Genomic DNA, 17,176 nt, shown 5'->3' with positions numbered 1-17,176 from the left:
GTTTCTAGCAGCGATCAATCTCTATTGTAAATGATCAAGCAAATTCACAGTAGGGCGACAATTTGTGTGAATGATTGTTTTCATCCACTGTTTGTTATGAATTTGAATGTTTATAGGCTATTGACAACTTTGACTAAATTTGTTTACGACGCGGCCGTTGTTTATGCTCACTGGGAAACACGAAGCTAACATTATCTTGCTATTATTGCGTCCTTGTATGGGAGCTATAGTTATAACTTCAGGTGGCGAAACGATTTTAAGATAATGTTTCTCTTTTTCTGCATTCTGTTCTGCAATATATAAAAGCATTTATATAACTTGGCGACATTACACATTGAATGAAGTATCAGTAAAACTTTGTTTGTAGTGACTATTTTGACTTTCCTTTATGTCGGAAGGGAGGAGAGGAGGGAGAGAGACGGGGTGAGGAGGAGGGAGGGTCTAGCTAGCCTCCGTTTTGTTTGACAACAATTCGAATGTCAACAAGAAGTAACGACTCCCGGGATCGCTTAGAGCACCTTTAAACTTTGCACGAGGTTAGTTAAAATTTACAACCTTGTTACCGAAATCTGGGACATGTATGAGCAGTTTGAAAGCCTGATTTGTTGATTTCATTATTTCTTAGCAATTAACATTATGTACAAAACTTAAGTCTGGATTAAAGTTTGTAATAATAATAATAAAAAAAATAAAAAAACCACCACGATGGTAACAGGGCTGCATAATCTTAAATTATGTTGTCACCAGATAGTTATGAATAAATGTTGGTTTGTAGCTATTGAAAACCATATTTCCTATAAAGACACGTTTGATTATTTGTGTGCCAATTACTCAAGTAACAGCGTTGAATGGTTGATATTTGCAACAAATGTGTAAAAACGAAGCAAATGGAAGTGAATTATTTTCTTGTGTTCCCATAATGCTGTAGAAAGTGTCTAAATCATATCATATTGAATATCTTATCTTTTAATTCCACAAAATGATGTGGTAAAAGGGTTTCATCTCTAGCGTGACCCTGCTGAATATATTGTTTTGGTAATTCAGTGCATAACCGAAACTTTCTACAAATAACTGAAGAAATTTAACAAACTTATGATGTGTGAAACAAGAACACCTTTTATGTTAGCTAACTGTTTAACTTAGTAATGGTTCTCTTTCTGATTTTATTACTCGAAAGAGAGACACATTATTGGGCTACACGTGTGATGACTCACTCTGTCGTAGCACAGCAGCGTGCAGAAGTTGGGCGTCTTCTGCTGGTGCACCAGCTCCACGAAGCGGGCGCAGTAAACGGCGTCGATGGCGGAGAACACGCAGCGGGGGAAGATGCACAGCTGCAGGAACTTCGTGATGGTTTCGTTCTTGGTGGATTCTGAAAACAGCGAGAGAGACGGGGTGAGACAGACACGAGGAGCCTTGGGCTCTGAAGACACTCAGAGAGAGAGGGTGGTCTGAGGACTCACTGGCCAGTAACCAGTTGTCCTTCTCCAGTTTGAGGCGGTGCAGGACTCTCTGCACGTGCTCCAGCTGCTTCTTCTCCTCCTCCTGCAGCTTGTCCTGCAGAGCGGTGCAGCGCTCCTTCTCTTTCTTCTTTTTGTTCAGCGGCTGCAAAACAGAGGACGGGTTTATGAGCAACATCTGACTGCAGTGTTTCCCGCACTGCTATTCATCAGCACCACTTCTGAATCTACCGCCTCGCAGCAAAACTACTGCACATGTCGGATGAGCTTTAAGCTTGCACTTTAAGGTGAATGGGATGGCTGATTTGAACACTTTTGATGCAGACTATCCAGGGCTTGACGTTAACACCCGCCAACCCACCACATGCGTGTGTGTTTCAGCAGTGGTGCGACGCTCACTCCTACAGACCACTTTGGCAGGGTGAATTTGATATAATATACATTTTTCAATTGTAGTCTTTTAAAAAGATCTGAAACAATGAACTAAGTGCAATGTAGTGTTGTCAAAAATATAGATTTTTCCATTCATCGATACTAAAATATCTGAAACTCTTCAGCTGCGCGTTCTCACGCTCTAATCTCTCCAACAGCGAGTGACACACAGACCCGCTTCCCTTTACTCACTCGTTTCATTTGCTCTGAATGATTATTGTTGGTGTTACAGGGCTTGAATTTTGCCGTGAGATTGCGCGGATTGAGCATCATTTTACTCATTCCTGCAGATTTTGTGCTCACGCCCAAAGTGCGGCACATAAAGACAAGCATATTGGCTAAATAAAACATTATAAGGTGCATCAGGTCTTAAAGTGACAGCAGCCTAATAAACCTGCTGCCAAATTATGCGATAATATAAAAATATCTATATGGCAGTTTTTCCCCATGGTAATGAAGTCAAAACTGTGTCCAGTGAAAATGCTGAGTGGCTCGTAACTTTGGAAAACCTCAAGCCACAGCGACTGCTGAACAAAAAAGCTCATGTCAAGCCCTGAGACTATCCATTATTTGAATGCAATTATTTTCCAGTAAAAGAGTTTGAATTTATACATTTCCCCCTGAAATTTTACATTTCCAAGAACAGTTGCTTTTTGAGTGTGCTTTCAGAAGGCATGGTTGAAATGCCACATTGTGAGGTTAATATCGAGCTGGAAAACACAATCCTGTAGGAAACGCTGAGATCTCTGGTGTGTGACCGGCAGAATTACTGATGGAGAGAGCAGTTCAAACTATCACGAGGTACAACTGAACAACTATTAAGTGAGGACAGATCATGGGATCATGTGACTGCATATGACAGCATAAAAATGCATGAGCTGTTAAGTTTATTTTATGACAAACTTCAGCTCTGAAGCAGCATTATTATTCTGCACTATTATTCAAGTAAAAACTGCTTCAAGTTTTAAGCATTTTTATTAAATTAAATTATTTTATCATATGGATTTAAATTTTTAATTTTTTTTTAATTGTCGATGGTTTGTCTATATAAGCCTTTTATTCCTCGTCTGGGATCGTGTAGTTGAGGATCGTGCACTGATACTCACATTTGGACCTTCAAACCGTTGGACCCCATTGAAGTCAATGTATGGAGAAAAATCATGAAATGTTTTCCTCAAAAACCTTCATTTCTTTTCGACTGAAGACAGACAGACATGAATATCTTGGACGACGTGGGAGTGAGTAAATTATCAGGAAATTTTAATTCTGGAGTGAACTACTCCTTTAAAGCCTCCCACACAACACTATTTTAGCCTCGATTCTTCACTCACTGACAGAAAACACCAACAAAAGCCCAAAATCAGCAGCAAATCAATGCTCTTTAACATGAGTGACGATTGCCAAAGACGTGATATGAGACAAGCGCTGAAGTGTCGCTGATGCCAGAGAGACATTTAGCAGGTTAAATTCTAGACCTGTCTGCAATCCAACTCCTGTAATGGGAAATGTGTGTTGACTCGAACTGACACTGATCCAATGATTTTTGAAAGTCTGGTGTGTAAGAATGGCATAAGACTAGGGTTGGGTACCGTTCACATTTTAACCGGTACCCAACGGTACCTTTTTTTGCTACTTCAGGCATGTTTACCTCAATAACTGTAAAGAAACTAAGTCATTTGTAGAAGTGTTATTGACATTATGCCAGCGCTGCCTTGGTCGCTGTCTGCCATTGTCTGTGATGCTTGAATATTAATAAAAACAACCGTTTTGTTTCCACAAATTCTGCGTTGTGATTTTTCTAGTAATCAAATGAAGACAAAACATTAATTTAATTGATCTTATATTAAATTAAACTTTTTTTTTTGTCAAACAACATGCGGCACAAATGAGCTTTATACTGTTAAAATTACAACATAGAAGAAAAAGTGTGATTGTTCCTTTAAAAATAAATTTGATTTTTTTTATTATTAGTGTTAGTATTATTATTAAATTGAGATCTAAATTCTACTGTACAACAGTAATATATTATCAAGTTAAACCAAACTTGTATTTTGACGGGTTGTGGTGAAGACCTTTGAGTTTCCGTATGTTAAGGATCTAACAATAGGTTTTCTTAAATGAAAATGCTGATGAACTTCAGTGACTCAGAAAGGCTCTGGAGATGAAGTTCATGCATTCATGTTCTCATATAGTGAGACTGCAGAGGCTGAAAAACACAGCGAGCGTCATGTGTTCTTCAGTGTGTGTGTGTGGTAAATGAAACTATGCGTCTGCGCCACTCATTCACACAGATACACGCAGAAACCGTATATAAATAGTCTCGCGCCCAGATGCGTTCTCAGGTACTGAAATTTGGCACCGATTGATTTAATGTGAATCGGCATTTACGTAATTCAGGTCGGTGCCATTAAAAGTACAGAGTTCGGTACCTAACCCTACATAATACACAACCAACTATGTGTACATGAATATTCATGCATTGTGAGAGAGCATACAAATATATTGTAGTTTCTTTGCAGGATATGAAGTGTCTCACCATTTCTGTGTTTTCATCGATGGCCTTGATCTGCATCTTCAGCTTGTTGACCTCCCGGTCGTAGGCGTTGTGTGGTACCGCCAGGTCGTACATGGTGAGGGACCAGAAGGTGGCGTAGAACTGGGGTCGGAGGTCATCCCACACTTTGGGCAAGTGAAGAGACACGACGGCCTCGTGCACAGGGGCCATAATCTGCTCGCAGGCTGCAATGTACTTATGGACCTTCTGCTGCTGCCGGTTGCCCTTCTCTGCCTTCTTCAGTTCGTCATACTTGGACTGATGGGAACAAAGACAGCAGGCTAGCTTTATAATTCACTCAAGCACAACAAACAGGCCTGAAGATGAGCGTACACAGAGGCCTGCACGTGGAGTTAGGGGGCGGTAAATCTTGTTAAAGGTGAAGAGAGATGGGGTTAACTTTACACAGCCCTGGAGAGCTGTAGCGGGGTCTAGCGTTGAGGGAAAACACAAAATGAGCTCTGTATGAAATATACATTAGGCAGCCAGCATCATATAAGAGTTATAATACTGCAAAATAAAATAAATAAATCACATTTTACTGCACTGCAAGATTTGTACTAAAGCAAGAGCAAAGCATTGTGGTAATATTGCAATATTGGATCCTTTGCGATTTCAACCACCATTAAAGATTCTTCATGCTTCAATTGTTATTGTCTTGGAACATGTTTGCACTAATCACGCCTTTGTTTGAGAAACACCAAACAATGATATATTGTTTGTTGAGATGAATATAAGTGGTGATTGTACATTTAACACACTGGCTTTTAATTGGTACAGAGAACACAATGATGTATTGCTTGCAACCTAACCATGAAGGCTCTTCTATAAGGAATATATTTTCTATGTCCGTTAATTTCCTTCAATATTGTTGTTTCTGTTACCTTTATGGTATTTATCATTCATTATCTTTTCAAATTTAAATAATATTATTTTTAACTCTGGGACGGGAGGTTGAATTGTCCTGGTTCTCTCTCCAAGATTTTATTTATTTATTTATTTATTATTATTTAGTTATATAGTTTATTTTTGTTACTTACACTCCAACCCTAGAAGGGTCGTTATGCAACACTACGACTGGCGCTCACAAACAGACTATTGTGTAATGCGACACTGAATAGGAGATAAAGAATCTGGAACTTCAGATAAACTCTTTGATTTCCTTTCTTCTTTGTGACAATCAGGGGTCAGAAACGTAATGTTGTGGAGCGTGTCGAGTCCCAGAATGACCAAGGCATTTGTATAAGCGCCACCTACTGTCAGAGAATGATTCTGCATTTATATTCAGTCGTTTTTTTAGAAATGGACTGAATAAAGCTAAAATGGTAAAATCCCAGAATTAATTGCATCAAAAAACATGCAAATATCTGTTGAATAGAAATACAAGCTATGTCCCAAATAACACTCCATACACTATGAACGTATATCATGCACCTAACGGTCTAGAGTGTGAATTTTATAAGGTTGTTTTGTCATCTAGCATCGGAGTCTGTGCATCATCCTAGTATCTGAAGAATTTCCAGTGTGAAGGCATTTCTATAAGCGCCACCTACTGTCAGAGAATGATTCTGCATTTTTATTCAGTAGTTTTTTTTAGCAATGGACTGAACAATGCTAAAATGGTGCCGAATTGTCATGCCAAATATTCACGTCGGGGTGAACAGGCCTGTGATCCATTTGCAGAGAAAACAATCCCAGAATTAACTGCATCAGAAAACATCCAAAGTGGCAGAATATCTGTTGAATATAAATACAAGCTATGTCCAAATAACACTATGAACTTATATTATGCACCTAACGGTCTAGAGTGTGAATTGTATAAGGTTGTTTTGTCATCCAACATTGAGTCTGTGCATCATCCTAGAATCTGAAGTCTTTTTCCTCATTGGAATTTCCAGTGTGAACACTTCTCACACTATTTATACTAAACAGCATTAAAAAGTGCGTAAATTGGGACGCACTTATATTTAAAGGCGCACCATTTAATTAGAGGCCGCTTATTTAAAACGAAGGCGTAGCTTGATGACGCCGTGATTTCGGCTCGAGAGCAGCGGAGTTTATGCCACAGACATAATCAAGACTAACTGTGTTGAGCTATATATATATACATATATATATATTAGGGCTGTCAATCGATTAAAATTTTTAATCGCGATTAATCGCATGATTGTCATGAGTTAACTCGCGATTAATCGCATTTAATCGCACATTTTTTATTTGTTCTAAATATACCTTAAATTAATACTTTTCAAGTTTGTAATACTCTAATCAACGTGGGCATTGATAAATATAGATGCTTTATGCAAATGTATGTTTATTATTGAAACCATAGTCAATATAGCATGCAGACGAGACATGTTTCAAAGGTCATAGATGTTTTTCAAAGAACTTGTTCATGTCTATTAGACACATGTAGAAAGTTACTTCTCTTTCTTTGCACTGAGCAATTTACTAACACAAAAATGTTTATATTTTTGCATGACAGGGCAGCTCTTCTGAAAATGTTAAATGTACATTTAGCATTTATTATTACATTGTAGTTTTTCTCTCTCTGTGCCCATTTTGATGAAGCTAAATTCTCAATACATTCTCAATAAAACGTACTGTTTCTGTTGTCAAACAACGGAATGAATTTGAAATGGTTACTGAAACGCGACCAAATAAACATAACCAGCTCTCCCTTCCAAGACGTTAATCTGCACAAAAATTCTGATAATCGAACCGTCGTCTTGTGAAATCAAATACACATAAACTAAAGACAATATCCGTGCTCTGATTTCGGCTATATTTGTAAAATTAGAGAAGCAACATAATATCTGTGTTTAACTGAATTAAAGCGCTGCTCCTCCGCGTGAGACGCAGAGAGAGAGAGAGAGAGAGAGAGAGAGAGAGAGAGAGAGGTGCGCGCGCGTGCTGGGAGAGCAGTACCGGCGGTACCGGTAGATTCTCAGAAACTAAATAAGGTTTGGGCGCTTTGTTGAAGGGAAAAAAATCGCTAAAGGGGTCTGCAATGTCGATAAGTTGCCAACACTGTCTATCTCCATTTCTCCAACTAGGTTTTGGGTCACGGGTCAAACAGAAAATACGCGCTGCGTTAATCGTCCGTTAAAAAAAATTAGTGCCGTTAATATGATTTTGCGTTAACGCGTTATTAACGCGCTAAATTTGACAGCCCTAATACATATATATATATATATATATATATATATATATATATATATATATATATATATATATATATATATATATATATATATAATTATAATAATTATATATAATTAGTTTTCTGTCGATGAGTGTATCCAAACAGTTGCTCACCTGTCTAATAAAACAATATATTAAAGTGGAAATCGAGGGTAACGCAGGTGTGATGTCATTGATAGGCGACGCACACTGTCCGTGTCCTGGTTAAAACTGCTGATTTCTCTGGATTTAAACATTGTTGGAAACATTTGGGATAATGCAAGTACACAAGTCAACAAAATATATAATGTTGTTCAAGTGGTTTTTGGATATTTTAATCAGAAAATCTTACATATTGGGCCTTTAAATTTAAAAAAAGTTCTAACTATAATGTTATTTTAATGTTTGAAATATTGATTGATTCATTAGCTTAGCAAACATGGCAACATCAAACTGCACTCAAATGCAAGTGTTAGAAGTACATGTCATGTGCTTCACGTGAGAAGTGCTATTCGTGTTAATCTTAATTTGCTGCACTTTTTCCTTATTGGACTTCCAGTATGAACACACTATTTATACTGAACGGCATAAAAAAGCGTGCAAGTGTGCGGGACGTGCTTATTGTGAAAAGTTTTTAAAAACGTTCAAAAGTTAATCTTAATTTGCTGCCTATGTAGAGCGTTTCAAACCCATCTGTGTTAGGATTGTCTTAGACGGTGGCCGACTATGGTTGAGAAACAGTGCACTGGGGTGTGAAAGAGAGTTTGGTTTGATCACTCACCAGAATCTGATGGGCGTACATGGGCCGAGAGAGGAAGAAGGCGGCGTCGTGTGGCGTGTGGAGCTGGTTGCACAAGATATCCACTGACGGCACCCTTTTGATGTAGTCTTCTGTGCTGAGGTTAGACGCCAAAAATCCACCAAACTGCACAAGGGTGTCGTGACACTTTGGGGAAGAAGCAGAAAGAGGAGCATTCATCATTAAACACATTGGTCCACATTTGAGTCCCAGCCAAATGCAGATGCTCTTAATAAATCCTCGGGTCGCTCATTTATTTGGGCAACTGCACCTCGCTTTATTAAAGCCATTCATCACGGGCTCTCCATTGGAATCGATGGGATGCACAGAAAAGCAATTTAGTGGAGCGAGACACTGGGGAGAGATTCCCGAGGTATGGCCTGACCACTGGGTCACATGCCCAAAAACGTTCCCGCACAGCTGTTTTACTGCCAAAGTTTGAGACCTAATGAAGAACAACACTGAGATTCATCATGTGTCAGTGTCTCGTACAGCAGTGAAGGGCAGATGAAGACTAAAGTGGTTCAACTATCAAAAATCAAGACTCAAATTTAGTCCACATCTGAAGTATTAAAATGTTTAAAGGGCTGGCTTTAATTTCTGGGAGTCAGAATGAATGGCTGCCAAGAAATAGTCATATTTTCTGCTAGAAATGCTTCCAATGAAGACCGAGTCCAGATTTCTGAGACCAATTAGCAGCGAGTGAATAAGCATCAAAGTGAGTGATATCCGGTTTCAGATTCACCCACATGTGAATTGGTGAGGCACATTTTCTGATTTGATTGCAATCCACAAGCTCTTAACTCTAATTTGGGATTTATTACATTTTCTTCAATTCAGATGATAACTCATGAGTTTGATGAATGATTCACTAAAAGGACCTTCTCAAAGGAGTATTTTGTTCATGAGTTGGACTACAGTGCTTGTGCTGTGTGTTTTTCTTGATTCACTAAAAATAACCGGTTTCTTGCCATTATTTCTCAGTACACGTTTTAAATCACATTCAATTCAGACTGCAAATTTGGATACAATTACTTATTTTGCCATGGCTGTAGATTCAGCAGCAGGAATGCGCCCAAGATCAATATTACTTATTTCATTTACTACTTTTAAGAATCAATTTTGAGTCAATATTTACACCCAGCACACTCAGTTAACATCATTAGCCCCCTGCCTGTCTAAGTGCATATACAGACCTGCAGATTGTTTGTTTAGTTACAAAACAGGGACTTACATTTTTCATTCAAGTCACATGTGAGTAAAACTGTCCTCTTATTGGTCAGAGTGAACCTGTTATGTTCCAAGATTGCGCTCACAGTGTCATCCATCAAGATGGATTGACAAGTCAGCTCCACGGGCATATCAGCTATTTATCATTCAAGGCTTTGTTGGGACAGCATTTCTGAGAAGAGCAATGACATTTCAAGATGAAGAGGTGCAGTCCACGCTTGTTAGCGTAACGCAACTCAATCTGGCGGTGTCTATTCAGAAACCGATGCAAAAGAAGGGAAATCAGGATACGTCTCTAAATACGTGCTATCAAAACTGGACATCAAGGGGAGATGAGATTGGCTTGCTTTCAGAGCTCAAATCAGTTCAGACTGCCATAACGCCGCCTGAGGAACTCGCCGTCACAAATCACACTCACTTTTCCACCTCTCATTTCCAGAAAGAAAATTAATGAAATGCATGAGTTGCTTTGAGTCATAGAAAATTAGTTATTCCCCAGCATTCCCAGAAGTTTCTGCCTTCTGAAGGGGTCCTTGCTCAACGATGCTGGGGTGTTGCTATGTGTTCAAAACAGCCCCTAAAAGACAAAGATACTCTGATCTTCAGATGCGTCTTGGTTCGTCTGCCAGTCCAATCACCTCTCTTCAGCCACAGTCAATCATGTCCGTAACACACACACAAAATGCACAAGTGATGCTTGCCTTTGCATAAACCACTAACAAAATATAAATCACTGGGATATATTAAGTTGCAACTCCTAAACACAATGCCAAAATAGGTAATAAACATGCAAAATAAAGCAAATTTATACAAATTATTAAGTTGTTCTAATATTTTTTCAGTGTGCTTATGCATAAATCATGCAATCATGCCGAATGCGTATTTAGCCGGAGAGACGAGTCAATCACTCTCTGTGGTGCATCAGAGGCAGTGATAGCCGGGCACAGGAGCCACACACACATCTCTGCTGATTGTAATGAGCTGCGCACAACTTCCTGCAAAGTGAGTTTTAAAAAAAGAGCCAAAATTAATAATTAAAAGCTTCCCCACTGATGTCAGGGAAAAAGCGCGTTTCACATTCACACCATGAGCAATTATTTAGACAATTTGGCATCGCGAGAGGGAATTATTTGCTAAAGGCTCTAATTTGAGACATTGAGAGAAAAAATATGAAAAAATAAAAAAAAAAGCAAAAAAGATCGACCGGTGGCATCATTTCGTAGTCCCACACAGAATGGAGCTGATGATGTTAGTTTTTAGCACCATCTGCTGTAAATTGCGACATGTCTAGAGAACATGGGGGGGGGGGGGGAAGCAGTCAATTGGATTACCCAGTGAGTAATTGAGCTGCGCAGCTGCTGAACGTGAAAAGCAAACTGCCAGTGTGTGTGGGTGGATGAAAACCACAGAAGTTTTGTACAACTCCCTCCGAGAGTCTTTCGTGGCTGACACCGGCTACACGATGACAACCAGGGGAAGTTTCTCAAACTCAATCTTTAGTTTGGTTTGCTTTGGGAAACAGCATTTCAATTATTTTCCCTCACAGCTCTTCTTATGACTCATTTTTATGATTGGCTTGACAGCCTCTGACCACTGTTTAATCTCATTTTTAATGGAAAAGTTGCATGAACTTTCTTGCAAGACGCCTCCTTTTGAGTGTTTGGATGAACTGACCTTTCAATGAACTTGTATCAATATTCACTGAAAATCTTCCTTTTAGCCACAGTTTTCCAAACCATTTATCATTAATATGTATCCAAATATGGGTGTGTAGCTCCAGGTCTGATGTTAATTATGATGGAAAAGTATGGTAATTGCTACTTTATCTGACAATTATGACTATTTCTGTTAATTCCAAGTTTTATATTGAGATTTTGAGTTAATATCTCTCTCTGAATTGAAAGTGATATGTATGAGTCCAGCCATGGGCAAATCACAGCAAGTCAAGACCAACAGATACATGATTTATTATCGATTTAATATTGAATGCTGAATTCAGAAGTCACTTGGGTGCATCAGGCAAACAAAAGTATAAAATAATAATAAGTATATAAATAAAAATGAGTGAAGCAGAGAGCCAAAACAGTAGTTATGTCACCAGGATTTCTCCAAGTGCTCTCGATAACCAATCCGAAGCTGGTGACCCATCTAATTTTGTGGACGAAAGAGTCTGTCTGGATCACAAAATGCATTGTGAATGTTTAATTTTGTGCATTAATATGAAAATAAAGTGGAATGTACCAAAACTAGTCTTGAATGAAATTTCGTGCATGCAGCCAGATGCATTTCGTAATATAGTCGGTTGCTTCTGTCCACAATATTAAGCACCGCTTCAATAGAGACTTACAGTAAAAGACTGAAAAAGGAAAACAATAACAAATTGTGAGATGTAAACATGCAGATCTGAGGAGGGAAAACTGTGAAAACTGAGATGCTAACTTAAAATGACTCCATGATTCCATACAAAAGTGAGAATAAGAGTTTTCAGTGAAATAATATTTGTATTTTTATGTTGCCTACAAAAAGTCGGACTTCAGATGACTACTACACTAGTCATTTGAACTACTTTTATGGTGTCTTTATGATCAGTTTTGTCCTTTTAAGAGATTGTCAGCCCCACTATATGCTTCTGATGTTTGGAAAAGAGCAGCATGAACGTTTTAGTAAATGACTTGTGCTCCACAGAGGAGAGAAATATGCTAGTCTGGAACAACCTGAGAGTAAATAACAGTTTTCACTATCCCTTTAATAGTGTAGACAGGCTGTCAAACGGCAATCGTACAAGACAATGATAAAGGGTCATGTTATGTTGAACCATGATGTTTCAGTCATTGACATATTTTCTCCTCTAATAAGGGCATCTTTACTAATTGGCAGTCTTTACCTAATTAAAATGTGCAATTTTATAAGTCTTTTCTTGCTGCACATCCCCTCCAGGAGCCCTAGTCTCACTGTGTGTCTATCTATGTAATGGCAGCATTTTAACTTGTCTGAAAAGCAAGCAAGCATCCAACTTTGAAAAAGCGTTTTTAGGAAATGTATCATCAGCTCCACTGCATGTCATGTTTAATTAGAGGTTTTTCATCTTTTTAGAGATTACAGAGATAGCATTGAGGAGGGCTGAATGGATCTGAGTCATCCTGGTTTGGCTCGTCGGTTGCTCATACCTGATCGTAAAGCTTGCCCACGAGTTTCAGGTGCTTCTCTCCGCCCTCAGAGAAGACCACCCCGTTCCTCTGCTGCGCCATCAGCAGACACAGCGGTAACGCCAGCTCGTGGTCCAGGAGAGCATCCTTCAGGCGCTGAGACGACTTCTTAGTGTTCCTGATCTGACCAAAGTAGCCACCCTACAGACACACACACACACACCAATCCATGACTAGGGATGTAGCGATACCATCACATCACGATTCGATACATATCACGATACTGAACTCACGATACCATATTATTGTGATACTCTAAGACATATGATAAAAGGTTAACAAAAATTAACTAGAATAAAATGGTAAATTTGGTTTTACATTGTGTGTGTAAATGAATAGACCTGGACTTGGTGCTGGAAACCCAAAGCACAGGACAATAGAGACACCAGAATAACAATATTCATGATTCTGAAGATGAAAATACACAATTATTTTAGACGAATATGCTTGCACTCTAGGGATGGGATGGTATGAAAATTTTATATCACGATTATAGTGACCAAAATTATCGCGATTAGCAATATTATCACGGTTTTGTTAAAACGAGATGAAAGTGTTCAAAAAGAGTTGATGCTCACACTGAAGACATTTCAACAAGTTTTATATTTGAAAATCAACAAACAACAAATAAAACAAGCAGCTCTATGCACTTTTTAAAGCATTTCCTTCCTTATAATGACGGTCGTCAATAGCAACGTATTATAACATCGCGCACATCCATTGTAACGGCCACCTAGTGTTAAGTAGTGTTCATGACATGAATGTGGATGTGCCTTTAAGATAACTTCTTCTATGGCGTACGTTATTGTATGCATGCTGTTTTTAGGTGAGCGCGCACACACAGTGAGATTGATCACGCAAAGAGGAAGATGACTACTCTACTGCTGACCGTTGTTTTATTATGTGTTTACTTCCACTTTGATTTGTTGCGTGTTTTAGAGTGTTTTCTTTTCCCTTTTAACATTCGCTCTTCGACATGTATGAAGAGTGTGCTTAACTGAGAGAAAACATCTGTAAAAGTCTCGTGGAACTACCAGTTCATTTTTACTGTCTTGTATTCTTCATCTAAGTTAGGGCAGACTTCAAACTCTCTGACAGACGTTACAACATGTATCGCAACGGACGCGCTCTCTCGTTTCATTCAAATACAACTTGCCGTCTTGCGTCTCCATTTTTAATTGTATTGAAAATTAAATCAGAGTGGATTTACTGTTTACAGAGTTTGATAATATTGTTGTGATCATCTTGTCTGAACGATTGTTTTGTACGCTGTACAAAATGGATTTATAATCAGGTAAGATTTAAAACATTAATCTCAATTCAATGTCCCCGTAATTATGTGGTAAAAATCGGTGTAATAAGTGTATAATGAATATAAATTATTATCCCTTAAATGTCACTCTTAATAGTCTTGTTTGAACTTGTTCGTTCGTCTTTGGCTCAAAGCCACTGTGAACTTTTCTTTGCGGAAGCTTCACGTTTATTTCAAGTGATATAAAATAATTCAACTTAAAACAACATTTTATGCCCAATTATTTCCCAGACGTAGTTTTGGTATTGAGGTCAAAGTTAACTTGCCTTGCGTTCGCTATACAACAGTCGGTGATGGTCACACAAGACGACTCGGCAGATCTGAAGTTCCCCCCTATAGACGAATCCGACGAGCGTTCTGTGTAGGCTGCCATCTTGTGGCGACGCCATTACTGAGCTGTTACTAGTATGTAAACAAACCTCCGTGATAACGCAAACGCACCCTCGATGACAGCTACAGCCAGGCAGTATGACTTGTTGGGTTGATGATGTTAGACAGTGGCCTCCAGTCACAGATAAAGGTACAAACGATCTTACAGATTATTTATGAAAATAGCTTGGCAATAAGATAACTATGGTAGCTAGGCAAGCTAACGAGGAAACTATTAAAAGATCTGTCCATTTGGCAACAATAAATAAATTAATGATATCAAATAAACGAATTCATGTTTTTATTTTGTGACCATTATTTATCTCATTTTCACATTTCAAAAGGAAAGGGTAAGGTACAGCTAACTGCTAGCGTTGCTGGTTCTCAGAGTCACAGTCAAGCAAATACAGTAATGCTACTACTGCCCCAACGCGCCCCTTCGGTTGTTTTAAAGGTATTTAAGAGTATTTTCTCCTAAGCCTGGCATCCGATGATCAACAAAATGCCAACTACAGGTCACTGATAGAGGGTCAAAAAAATTGTCTAAGCTCCGTAGCCTATGGGTTGGTCAAATAATGCACACTCTACCAGATGATAAATTAGTTCTTAAAGGACCTGTCCGATTTTCACAGACCATTAACAACACTTATACTGTTCAAATAACTCTGCAGAGGAAGAATAGTAAAGTTGTAGATGTAACGTTAGTGACAGTCGTAAATCGCGGGCTGTTTATTCCAGTGGACGCAACCAAACCAATAGGAGGCAATGGCGCAACGCTACCCAGCAACAGCTCAGTAATGGCGCCCGCTTACTTCCGGTAGTTTCGCCGGATTCGTCTATTGCAGCGATGTTTTCTTGTGCATGTTCTGCAGACAGGGTGACCATCCTCGATTAAGTTTCCCTCAGGACTTTTGTTAAAGCCAAAATATGACCACACCTCAGAATTGGCCTTTAAAAGGCTGAGGAATCTCCCGAGCACGGTCACTGCCTTCCGCAATTCCTTCTTGAATAAAAAATAACATTGCACGCTGCGCCTGCGTCAGACTGTTGCTGGCTGAACAGGATCTAAAAATCGCGATAATCAAACACGGTTTTAATGATAATTAAATTTTAAACGATATTACTAACCGTCAGTACATTTTATCGTGGTTTATCGTGAAACCGGTAATCGTCCCATCCCTATTGCACTCTGTCATTGACTAGATCTATTTAAAATAATGTTGGACACTTTTTACTGGTAACATGTAATTTGATATCAGGACACACAAATATTCCCTCATTGCATTATTATACATTATATTCAACATTATATATAGTAGTTTAATGTAGTACTGACACTAAAACTCAGTACATTTTTGTTGCATCGTTGCACTTTTGTATTGCGATATATTGTGACACGATTTATTGTTACACCCCTATCCATTACGATGACCCTTTATATGGAGTTCATATGCACAAGATGGAGGGATGTTCTCACTGGTCTCACACTGCATCAGTCCTCAATAGAGGCTAGAGGACCAACGACTGATCGGTTTTGCTGGAAAAATCGGTGTTCGGCAAAAATCCATACTGATATTTTTACCCCCCAGTTTGTATCCATTGCTAGACCGAGTAAGAAGGGTCTGCTGTCAGTATACAGTATGAGAACGACCTCTAGAATGCAAATTCAGTTCTTTAAAATTCAAAGTAATTGTTTTGAGTGTGCACATCTTCGTATCTTTATCTTCGTAAAACCGTCGTTTAGGTCTTAAGTGACCGTAAACCGTGCATTCGATGTTATAGTAGCAGGCTAATAAAGCTGATGTCGTCCTTGCTATTCCTGTTAAACAGTCTCTCATTGCTCTTAACTAAATCACTTTAGTGAAGATTATGCACTGTTTTTGTACAGTTGATAACTATTCAATTTGTGTTGTATTACTATATCTAGAGCTTGAAGTTTAGCGCTCGAATGTTGATGGGGAGCGGCTATGTGAACCGCATGTTTCGGATGAAGAGAAATAGGAATCTCCCACAATGCAGAAAAGAAAACCCTGCCTTTCCTACTTAAGTAGGACATAGGAAGGACACAAATACTCAGCACTTTCTGGATAATATTCCTGATCTTTTTTTGGATCAGACTACTCATTTTGTTATTTTAGAAGTTGCAGTGCTTCTATTAGTTTTTCGTTCTCAGTAACAATGTTTAATTGCACTTCATGGGCTGTAATTATGTTCAGTTTGACATCAAGTCTCGTAGGCTCAAGCCAGAGTATCCTGATATGAACAGTGTTTTGCATAAGCCCTGTTTTTAAAGGCCTATCAAAGTGTTCATTTTAAAAATGTATATTTGCTGTGCTTATTTATTTGATTCTCAATTAAAACAATGACCTATAGCATTACCATAAATAATGTCTGTGAAATTAAGAACTTTCAACAGAGAGCTTAATTATTACTTCTATAAAGCTTGAATGATCGGGATCGATCATGATGACAAAAAAAAAAAACATAATTCTGTAATCGGTATTGGCTGCAAAAATCCTGATCGGAGCTTCCCTATCCAGCACTATTTTACTTGGAGAGTTATGTTTGCTTTCATTCAGTGTCCAATATAAAAACTACGGGTTGAATGATCTGTTATCGGCCAGTGCGATC

At 38.6% G+C, this 17,176-nt stretch overlaps 1 protein-coding gene across 3 annotated transcripts in view; it reads right to left on the bottom strand.

Annotated features, from left to right (window-relative positions):
• thoc2 (THO complex 2) overlaps positions 1-17,176 on the bottom strand; it is a 107,965-nt gene that overhangs the window by 28,695 nt on the left and 62,094 nt on the right. For all 3 annotated transcript variants that reach the window (XR_014031408.1, XM_081383313.1, XM_081383314.1), the window contains exons 21-25: positions 12,826-13,005; positions 8,411-8,575; positions 4,429-4,704; positions 1,464-1,605; positions 1,215-1,372 (exon numbers count right to left, since the gene is read on the bottom strand). Coding sequence is in view for 2 of the 3 variants with exons in the window: in XM_081383313.1 (XP_081239439.1) it covers positions 1,215-1,372; positions 1,464-1,605; positions 4,429-4,704; positions 8,411-8,575; positions 12,826-13,005 (921 nt within the window). In the remaining variant the exon portion in view is untranslated. The remainder of the gene's footprint in view (positions 1-1,214; positions 1,373-1,463; positions 1,606-4,428; positions 4,705-8,410; positions 8,576-12,825; positions 13,006-17,176) is intronic.

The sequence above is a fragment of the Scardinius erythrophthalmus genome (assembly GCF_964197995.2).
Source record: "Scardinius erythrophthalmus genome assembly, chromosome: 13".
Classification (NCBI taxonomy): Eukaryota; Metazoa; Chordata; class Actinopteri; order Cypriniformes; family Leuciscidae; genus Scardinius; species Scardinius erythrophthalmus.
Note: the sequence above shows the minus strand (reverse complement) of the source record. Positions and strands in the feature narration are given on the sequence as shown.